This window comes from Nomascus leucogenys, chromosome 8 (assembly GCF_006542625.1).
Source record: "Nomascus leucogenys isolate Asia chromosome 8, Asia_NLE_v1, whole genome shotgun sequence".
Lineage (NCBI taxonomy): Eukaryota > Metazoa > Chordata > Mammalia > Primates > Hylobatidae > Nomascus > Nomascus leucogenys.
This window is the reverse complement of record NC_044388.1, coordinates 59,164,297-59,174,636: the sequence shown is the minus strand read 5'-3', so window position 1 is coordinate 59,174,636 and position 10,340 is coordinate 59,164,297. Positions and strand designations below refer to the sequence as shown.

Here is a 10,340-nt window from a genome sequence, read left to right as displayed (position 1 = left end):
CTCCCACATTCAAGCAATTCTCCTGCCTCAGCCTCCTGAATAGCTGGGATTACAGGCGTGTGCCACCACACCCAGCTAATTTTTGAATTTTTAGTAGAGACAGCATTTCACCATGTTGGCCAGGCTGGTCTCAAACTCCTGACCTCAGGTGATCCACCCAACTCGGCCTCCCAAAGTGTTGGGATTACAGGCGTGAGCCACCATGCCCGGCTCCTTACCTAATGAAAACTAAAACTCCTTACCGAATGAAAACTAAAGCAAGGGGCACCAGATTAATTCTTCATGTTGAAACATGAATAAAGTGAACTAAAAACATACCAGTATCCAGTAAATGTGTCCAATGTGGAGACCAAACTAGGTGATTCAAGCTCTAGATGGGTCTTCTAGATTCGCAATTATATACGAACTAATTAACAACAACAAAAAAACACTTTTTTTTCTTCTTTTTTTGCTACACAGTCCTAATCTTAGAAGTCCTCAGTGGCCAGGTACAGTGGCTCATGCTCATTACCCCAGCACTTTGGTAGGCCAAGGAGAGAGAATCGCATGAGGCCAGGAGTTTGATACAAGCCTGGGCAACAGAGCAAGACCCCATCTCTACAAAAAACTAAAATAAACTAGTGAGGTGGTATGCGCCAGTAGTACCAGCTATTCAGGAGGCTGAGGTGGGATGACTGAACCCAAGAGTTTGAGGCTACAGTGACATATGACTGTACCACTGCCCTCCAGCCTAGGTGGCAGAGAAAGACCCTGTCTCTTAAAAAACAAACAAAAATCCTCAGAGATCATTTTTGAAACAAGCTTCAATGCAATGTACAATCAAATAACTTTCCTTGGTGCTTAAATTACTCAAAATAGGTAATTTCTAAGTATCAACAAAATACTTTCAAGTTTCTATATCTAGTAACATCTCATTCTATGAACTAGACCAGCTCTGGCAATGAAGACACCATAGGAAATATTATTTATAGTAAACTTTATTTTCATTGATATTTCACTTAACATAATTTCAAAGTCAGTCTGTGGTCTAAGATGAGCAAAAGAACAGATATTCTAAATCTCTTAAGAGATTTTTTTCACACTGTTCCTCTGAGCAGGGAATGGGGTTTCAGGGTTCTCAATGTCAACACCTAACATTTTACCCTTGAGATTTACCTATAGATACAGAAAGAAGATCAATATACAAGAATCAATCTCTATGAGGGTCTCAATAAGCTCATGTTACATGCTCGCCACCTCTGTAGGGTTATAATGTTAACAACTGATTTTCCACCCCTCCGCCAAGTTAGTTTGGTGTCTTTTTTTTTTTTAGGTAAAATGTCAGATGCAAAAATGCTGCACTTATTTCTCTTAATACATTGAAAATAGTGGAAGATGCAGATTTTTAATCCTTCATGAGTCCAAGCTGGAACATGAGTTCTGCTAATCAGATGTCATTAACATATGAACTCCAACTTTGGCGGCCATCAGCAAACTGTTTAAAACAAATAAGATAGAAAACATCAGGTAAAGGACAGAACAGGCAACTATGTTTTTAAGGAACTAAACTCTGCAGGTTTCTCACAACTGCATGGGGGAGGAGGTACTAATGCAAGAGTGGTCAGAGGTAAAATTTCCATCCCTGGAGGAACCAGAAAAAAGCAAGCCAAGGGACAGCCTCACACTGACGTCTTAAAATAGCACACATGAGCTGGATCCTAATCCAACTGCCAATAATTTGAAGAGATGAAGAAATGGAGGCAAGAGAGAGCAAGGCTTCCCCACCATCACAGATCCGATTAATGGTAGACTCTCCAGCCTCTCAGTTTACTGCTCTAGACCTTGCTCCATACTGACTCTTTTGCTTCAGGTATAAAATATTATACTGGCAGCATCACGACTATGATCAGAGTAGAGTATGTAATCTTTCTCGAAAACAGGTTTTTTAAATTTTTTTTTTAAATTCCCCTGCCTTCAGGATGTCTTTATCATACTTAACAACTGAACCTTTCTTTTTTTTTTTTTTTGAGACGGACTCTCACTCACTCTGTTGCCCAGGCTGCAGTGCAGCAGCACGATTTCAATTTACTGCAACCTCTGCCTCCCTGGTTCAAGCGAGTCTCCTGCCTCGACCTCCCAAGTAGCTGGGATTACAGGCACGTGCCACTGCACCCAGCTAATTTTTGTATTTTTCATAGACAGGAGTGTCACCATGTTGGCCAGGCTGGTCTCGAACTCCTGACCTCAGGTGATATGCCCGCCGTGGCCTCCCAATGTGCTGGGATTACAGGTGTGAGCCACCATGCCTGGCCTACAACTAAATTTTTTAAAAACCACAATTTGGTTTAGGTATTATAATCAAAATTAGAAAACAGGATTCAATCAAAATTCCCTTTTAGCAAAATTTTCTATAAAAGACACCTACACATCTAAGAAATATGGGACCCCCACACATCCCCTGCAAGTCACACAAAAGGCTGCAGTCACAGATTTGCACTAACACTTCTGCCACCATATAGGAAGGAGCTAGGACCAGAGAACAAAGCCATCTCCATAGTGAATGGATATACTCATGTCATTTTGACATTAAATCAACTATTGTTTTTGAAGCATCTCCTATTAGTGTATAAATCAAACGTCAGCTGAATGCATAAAGTATTCTGGGCAATAAACTGAACTCTACATGGTAAAGAAGAGTAATAGAATGAAAGTACCTGGCACCTGCAATTAAACCTACAGGCATGAATTTTCCATAGTAGTAGGATCTCATTCCCATAACACCAACAAAAGTAACAGATGTAGCGGCTGAAAAAGATACAAAGAAGGGTCAAAACTCATTAGTCTTCTACGCAGGGGAATCAGAAGTAGACCAAGCCCCACCCATCTCTCAAGGCTCACCCCTCATCCTATGCTTATTCCTCCTTTCCCAAGTCGGGGGAGATTACTGGCTGCCCACATCCTATGGGTCCAAGTACCAATATTGGCCAAATAGGGCCCTTCACAGCCTGGGCCCTGCCTGCCCTACCAGCCTCATCTCTTACCACTTGTCTTCTGCAAAACCCATACTTTAGCCATCATGTGTTAGTTTTCTCCAAAATGTTGTTGTTTCTCACGCCCTGCAGATGCTATTTCCTCTACCCTGCACTCAATTCCCACTGGGCATCTGTCAAAGCACCTACTATATGTCAAGCGCTGTGCTAGCAGCTGGAGAATACAAAGGTAATCATAACTGTCTTTGCCCTTTTACAGTGCTTCAGGTCTGATGGGATAGACTTTAAACAATCACACAAAGAAAAACAAGGTACAATGTGTGCTTCAGGTATAACTGATGCTACACAAAAAAGATCAACACGGGGATCAACCTATTCAGGGAGATCATGCAAGGCTTTTAGCTAAGGAAGTGAGGACTGACTGAAATCCGAAATTACAGCAGGAGTTAATAAGCTGAAGGATGGGAATTCCCTTTCCAGGCAGAGGGGACAGTACATGCAGAGGCCCTGTGGTGACAGGGAGCATGGAACATTCACCCTAAAAGGGCAGTGTGGCACAGAAGTCAAGATGCAGTTTGTGAGTAAGAGGCACCAGACCACATGGAGCCTTCAAGGCCGTACTAAGGATTGGATTTTCATCATAAGAGCAATGAGAAGCTATTAAAGGATACTAAGTAGAGGGACGCATGAACAGAGTTGCATTATTATTATTATTTTTTGAGACAGAGTCTTACTCTGCAACACAGGCTAGAGTGCAGTGGCATGATCTCAGCTCACTACAACCTCTACCTCCTGGGTTCAAGCAATCCTCAAGTCTTTTTTAATTTTAGTAGAGACAGGGTTTCACCATGTTGCCCAAGGTGATCTCGAATTCCTGAGCTCAGGCAATCCGCCTGCCTTGGCCTCCCACAGTGCTAGGACTACAGGCGGGAGCCACTGCACCCGGCCCAGAGTTGCATTTTGAAAACATAATTCTAGCTATACAATAGAGAACAAACTTCAGGGAAACTAGAAGGTACATGGGGATACCAGCTAAGGAACGTCCTTGGGAATGCAGGTAAGAAAGACGGGATAACTGGGACTAGGACGATGGCTGTGCAGATGAAAAAGAGGACAACTCAGGATAAGGGCTGGGGGTAGTGTCGACAAGACCTGCTGATGAATTAGTCAGAAAGGGGGTGGTGGAAGGGAAAGAGAGCAATCAAGAACCGAACGGATGGAGAACAGAAGACAGGGGGAGTGTGTGGCCATGAGGTTAGGTCCGGGCAGATTCCTGGAGACATCTGAAGGAAAGTGGGCAGATGAATACATGAGAGTCCAGCCTGGAGGAGAGGGACATTTGTGTCATTTGTGTATTGGTGGAAATTAAAGAGATAGGCTTCAATGAAACTGGCAAGTGAGTAGATAAAAAGAGCCTGAAGAACTTCAATATCTAGTGGCCAAAAAGGAAAATGGGTTGCCAAAAGAGAATGAGAGGACAAAAAGGGAAACCAGGAGAATGGAAAATGATTGGTCAGCCGTGCTGAGAACTGCTAAATGGCCAAGTAAAATGAGGACTGAAAAATGTACATTGGATTTTGTACAAACACAGGTCACTGGCAGCCTCAGGGAGAGCTATTCCACAAACACAGGGACAGAAACGGAGACTGAAATGGGCTGATCATGTGTGATGGGAGAGGAAGCATAAACTTTATTTTTTGAAATGGAGTTTCGCTCTTGTTGCCCAGGAGTGCAGTGGCATCATCTCGGCTCACCGTAACCTCCACCTCCCAGGTTCAAGCAATTCTATTGCCTCAGCCTCCTGAGTAGCTGGGATTACAGGTGCCAGCCACCATGCCCGGCTAATTTTGTATTTTTAGTAGAGACGGGGGTTTCTCCAAGTTGGTCAGATTGGTCTCGAACTCCCGACCTCAGGTGAGCCGCCTGCCTCGATCTCCCAAAGTGCTGGGATTACAGGCATGAGCCACCGCGCCCAGCCATGTAAATGATCTTTAAGAAGTTTCTGGTCCACCGCCATACCACCCTGAATGCGCTCGATCTTGTCTGATCCCAGAAGCTAAACAGGGTCAGTCCGGTCCTGCATGGTACTTGGATGGGAGACTACCACCCCACCTTCGGGGAAATACCAGGTGCTGTAGGCTTTTGGCCTCCCACTCTCTCCCTCTTTCCCTCTTGGCTGGGCATGGTGCCTCATGGCTATAATCCCAGCACTTTGGGAGGCCAAGGCAGGCAGATCACCTGAGGTCAGGAGTTCCAAACCAGCCCAGACAACATGGCGAAACCCCCGTACCTGCTAAAAATGCAAAAATTAGCCTGACGTGGTGGGAGGTTCCTGTAATCCCAGCTACCTAGAAGGCTGAGGCAGGAGAATCGCTTGAATCCAAGAGGCGGAGGTTGCAGTGAGCCAAGACCGCACCACTGCACTCCAGCCTGGGCGACACAGTGAGACTCCGTATCGAAAAAAAAAAAAAAAAAAGTAGTTTATGAAGGGGAAGGAGATAAGCATATATGAATATCAATGCGGGGATCCACCTAAAAGGAGGAATACAAATACAAGACAAGATCCTGGTCAGTGTAAAGGTCTGGAGAAGGTCAGGGAGAAGACACCCAAAGCCCAGAGGAAGACACTGGTGTTGGAGAGGAGGGAAACAGGACAAGGTGAGGCTTGGAGATTAAAGGCTCCAAGGAATCCCCACCTGATAGCTGCTGTTTTTTCTCTACAACAGGCATGAGGTCATTTGCTGTGTGGAGTAGGATCAGAGAAAGGGAAAAAGCAGGCTCAAAGTCATTCTGGAGCATGAGGGAGGGAGCTGTTAGGCAGAGCTGGGACCTGGACGCACCTCCTTCCCCAGCACACCCCATTAGCCATCACTGACCTCCCTTTCCAACCCCAGCTGATGTGTACAGATCACCCGGCTTCTCCCTCCCACATGGCACTCATTCTCACACGGAGTTTGTGGAGACTGCAACGAACCCACACTCCTAGCAGTATCTGACACATGGGTGGAGCCCCACAGAAATGTGCTGAAAGCTACTCTGAAAAGGAGGACTCTTATGTCCCCCACACCACTCACTGTCCTCACTGTCCATGCTGCTCACAGGGTACTTTTCCAGTCCTGCTTCTATGCTCATGTCTTACTTCCCCAGTGAAGTCAGTTGAAAGCTCCTTGAAAGCATGGCCTATGTCTTATATATTTATTTAGCTGACTGCTAAAGAGGTGATTTTCAAATGGGAAAAACGTAACGCAGATGCAAACCTAACGCAGATACGTGATATTTTAGTGATGCTGAGGCCAATGGTCTTCAGCGGAAAACCTCAACGATTGACACATATTTGTCTTATACAAGTTTAATGCTGATTTTACTGGGTAAATACGGGTAATACAAGTTTGATGCTAATTCTACTGGGTAAACACTGAAAATAAGGCCCACAGAGGATGATTTTCTGAGAGTCACACAATTCACGAGGTATGGAAATCTTTCCATATTATCTACAAAAACGATAAACAGGAACCAGGACAATTCCCGCCACCCTTCTCCTATTTTAAAACTTTGAGGACTTCGACTTGGAGAAGCAGTGAAACTGTCGTAAATTAAGTGGGAAGAACTCGCTCCATCCCACCAAACCAGGGTCTTTTGGAAAAGAATATTCCAGAGACACGATTGCCCTAAGGAGACGCTGAAGCAGACATACCTAGGAAAACCCAAACATTCCTTGGATCCTGATACAGCTGGTAAGCACCCACGCCGGCTAGACTGCCGAAGAGCAGCCCTGCAGCCAGGGACGGCGCCCTGCCTAGAGGGAAGCAAACACAGCTTGCATTGTAATGTCACACACTTATTTCACTAACGGAATCCATCAGACCCCCTGCCCTACAAAGGAGGACAGCACAGAGAACTCTCACCGCAGCTCATAGCCAAGGTGGACTCAAGCAGGAAGGCATTACGGAGAGTGTGCTATCTTCTCAGAGAAGTCAGGGTCTTCACACCCCATTTTTCTCTCCTCTAATAGGCAGGGCACTTCCATCTAAGGAAAGGAAAGAGGGCCATCTTCCCTCCTTAGATGGAACTATGGCTAGGCCTTCTTTTGCAATGCCTAACCTTGTTTTTACTAATCTTGTTTTTAGACTCTCCCTTTCCTTTAATCACCTAGCCTTGTTTCCAGCTGAATTGACTCTCCCTTAGCTAAGGGAGCCAGACAGACTCCTTCTTGGCTCTTTCACTGGCAGCCTTCCTCAAGGACTTAACTTGTGCAAGCTGACTCCCAGCACATCCAAGAATGCAATTAACTGATAAGATACTGTGGCGAGCTATATCCGCAGTTCCCAGGAATTCGTCGGATTGATAACGCCCAAAGCCCCGCGTCTATCACCTTGTAATAGTCTTAAAGCCCCTGCACCTGGAACTGTTTACTTTCCTGGAACCGTTTATCCTTTTAACTTTTTTGCCTACTTTACTTCAGTAAAATTGTTTTAACTAGACCCCCGCCTCCCCTTTCTAAACCAAAGTATAAAAGAAAATCTAGCCCCTTCTTCAAGGCCGAGAGAACTTTGAGCGTTAGCCGTCTCTTAGCCGCCGGCTAAATAAACAGACTCTTAATTCGTCTCAAAGTGTGGCGTTTTCTCTAACTTGCTCAAGTAAAACACTTTCTAATCAGGCCTGATCAACCGTGAAGGGCTGGAACTGTGTACAGGCAGGGCCTCCAGCAAATCACAAAAGGAGAGGGAAATAGGGCCAGGCAGTTAAAAAAAATAGAAGATCAGGAGAATAAGAAGTCTGGTGAAGAATAAGAAATCTGGTGCAGGGATTGGGGTGGGAATGCAGGCAAGGACTAGGGGGCAAAAACAAGCACAGCCACTGACACACTCCTGCCTGGCCTAATGAGGAAACTTCAAAATACCAGTCTGTGTGGGCCAGAGGTTTCCTCCTACTTAAGCCCAGAGATGGCACTTGGGGGTCATGGCTGATGAATGGCAGTCAACAATAATAACAAACTACAACCACCACTGCCTACCTTTAGATAAAGAGGCAAAAACAAGTAATTCCACAAGAGGCCTGGCTCGACTTCACCAGATAACTAAAAGGCAAGTGCAGGAGCTGCAAGACTGACAAGGAAGCCTGCACTCCAGCTTGGGGACCTACAGCAAAGCGAACTCAAACGAGATTGCTTCTCAGGGACCTGGGCACTCACATTTCACTGGAACAACGTGAAGATGTTAAGAGACTAAGTAACGACAAAACCATACCTGTTTTTACATAGCCAACGATCCCACCAGAAACAACCAGTGCTGTGTAGCCAAAGCCAAACCAATGCAAAGGCACTCTGAAAACACAAGAATGAGAAGTCAGTGCTAACCTGGCTTTAAAGACAAACCATATTGTCATACGATGGGACTAAAAGGTAATCATTCCCCACAGGTCCTATCTCCCCACAGGTCCTATCACTGAAAATAAGGCCCACAGAGGTTGGATGACTTTCTGACAGTCACACAACTCAGCGAAGCCAGAGCTGGGACTCAAACCCAAGTTTCTGGCCCACAGGTCCAGTGATCCTCCCATCCCCCACGCCATCCCAGGCAGTCTACTCTTAGGGTTCTTTTCAGCTGAGGAAAGGAACTCTGGTTTCCAGAAGCTCCTGGCTACTCCATACCCATTTACTGTCCACTCACAATGGGAAGGAGCCCTTCTCCATTCTTCTCTTCTCAGTCCAGAAGGGAGACTACCCCAGGCCTGCATCTGGGGAAAACGAGCTGGATCAGCGGTGGTTAAAAGCACAGTTCTCCAGCAGTCAGAAAGAAGTGTGTCCAACCTGCAGGCTACGCAACCTGTCTCAGTATCCTTCACTGTACCATGAGGATAACACTGATACCAATTTCCTGGGGGTTTTGTGAGCATTCAATGGATGTCACATGTAAAGGTGCTTAGCACATAGTAAACCCTGAACAGATGCCGATCATTTCACATAGGTCCACAAGTAACTCAGCAAGATCCACTGACCAGCTCTATAATCAGAAAATGTGTTAGTCATTTCATTAAGCACTCACATCATCACTAAATCGGAAAGCAAATACTCCCGTGCCCTTAATTCAACTACTTTAATGTCTCTTTTGAGGGGAGGTGGGGTGCTGCTTTTCTTCCCTGCTGCAACAGCCAATTTCAATACTCAATTTTTTTTTTTAGAAACTTCTGCATCCAACTCACAGTTCTCGTTAAAAGGGCAGAAGGGGAAAATATACGGAAACTCAAGTCAAAATCACATGTGACATGGCACCTTTGGAAAAACAGCTCCTGTTTTCTTACAGAAAAGTATCCTGTATGCAGTGAGCCTAACAAGATGAAAGCAATACGTACTCCGTTTATTCTGTTTAAAGAATTAGGCCAGGGAAAGTGGCTCACGCCTGTAAGCCCAGTACTTTGGTAGGCCCAGGCGGGCGAAATCACCTGAGGTTAGGAGTTCGAGAACAGCTTGGTCAACATGGTGAAACCCATATTCTATTAAAACACACACACACACACACACACACACACACACACAAAATCGGGCATGGTGGCATGCACCTGTAATCCCAGCTACGTGGGAGGCTGAAGTGGGAGGATGGCTTGAGCCCAGGAGGCAGAGGCTGCCCATGAGACATATTCAGGCTACTGCACTCCAGGCTGGGCGACACAGCGAGAACCCCCCCTGAAAAAAAAGAAAAAGAATTAACTTCCCATAAAACGGGGAAGGGCAGCGGGCTTGGGATCTTGCCCACAGTTCCTAACTCGACGCGGCACTGAGTAAAGGAGGCTTTTAAAGAGCTGGAGCAACAAAACCACCAGGAAACACTATGCTACAAGGCTAAGTCCTTGCCTCAGGAGCTCAGGGGCTCCGCGCATCCACAGCCTCTTTTAAGCAGAAAATACCCAACGAGAAAAGCACCGACCACACGGCCTAAAGGCCCGGCTGAATCGCGGAGACGAAAAGCAGACCGCCATGAAACTCCTAAATAATCCCTAAAAGTTAAAAGTGGCAGAAAATAATAACAATACTTCCCAAAGATCCTCACCGATCTCCCGAAGGTCCGCGGGGTCCACAAGTGAGCGCAAGCCGCGGGCCACAGCAGCCAGGTCTCGCCGGAAACGCGGCTGCGTGCGCGCTGCGCCCCGGGGGCGCGGCAGGTCGGGGAGAAAAGCGGGGCGCCGTGGCGCGTGCGCAGTGTCCTTGGAGAGGTGAGAGCGGACAATTGCGACGGTGGGGGCGGGGCCTGAGCCGTCGCGTAGCAGCACGCGCCCTGCATCCCGGGGGCTGGGAGTGGGGCGGGGAACGGGGCGGGGAATCTCTGTGCTTCCTCAGTCCCCAGGCCCAGCACCTGCAGGGCCGACCTGCTCCAG

General features: G+C 46.5%; 1 protein-coding gene across 2 annotated transcripts; it reads right to left on the bottom strand.

Moving 5' to 3' along the window:
- Positions 1 to 959: 959 nt before the first annotated feature.
- On the bottom strand, positions 960 to 10,105 carry TMEM14B (transmembrane protein 14B). 2 transcript variants are annotated; one of them, XM_003263502.3, is made up of 6 exons: positions 10,016 to 10,105; positions 8,639 to 8,705; positions 8,216 to 8,292; positions 6,664 to 6,765; positions 2,694 to 2,784; positions 960 to 1,474 (listed from the first exon to the last, which is right to left on the bottom strand). In XM_003263502.3, the coding sequence occupies exons 2-6, from the start codon at positions 8,659 to 8,661 to the stop codon at positions 1,423 to 1,425; spliced, it is 345 nt and encodes a 114-aa protein (XP_003263550.1). In that variant the 5' UTR covers positions 8,662 to 8,705; positions 10,016 to 10,105; the 3' UTR covers positions 960 to 1,422. The 2 variants fall into 2 exon arrangements, with proteins under 2 accessions (XP_003263550.1, XP_012364529.1); XM_012509075.1 differs by lacking the exons at positions 8,216 to 8,292; positions 10,016 to 10,105 and having other exon boundaries at positions 6,664 to 6,761; positions 8,635 to 8,705.
- Positions 10,106 to 10,340: the final 235 nt, after the last annotated feature.

Coding starts and splice junctions, on each gene's coding strand:
- TMEM14B (XM_003263502.3), bottom strand. CDS start 8,661: ATGGAGAAGGGCTCCTTCCCATT. Junction 8,293..8,638: donor GAGAAGGGCTCCTTCCCATT/GTGAGTGGACAG, acceptor TTGTGTTTTCAG/AGTGCCTTTGCATTGGTTTG. Junction 2,785..6,663: donor GAATGTTTGGGTTTTCCTAG/GTATGTCTGCTT, acceptor TATCTTTTTCAG/CCGCTACATCTGTTACTTTT.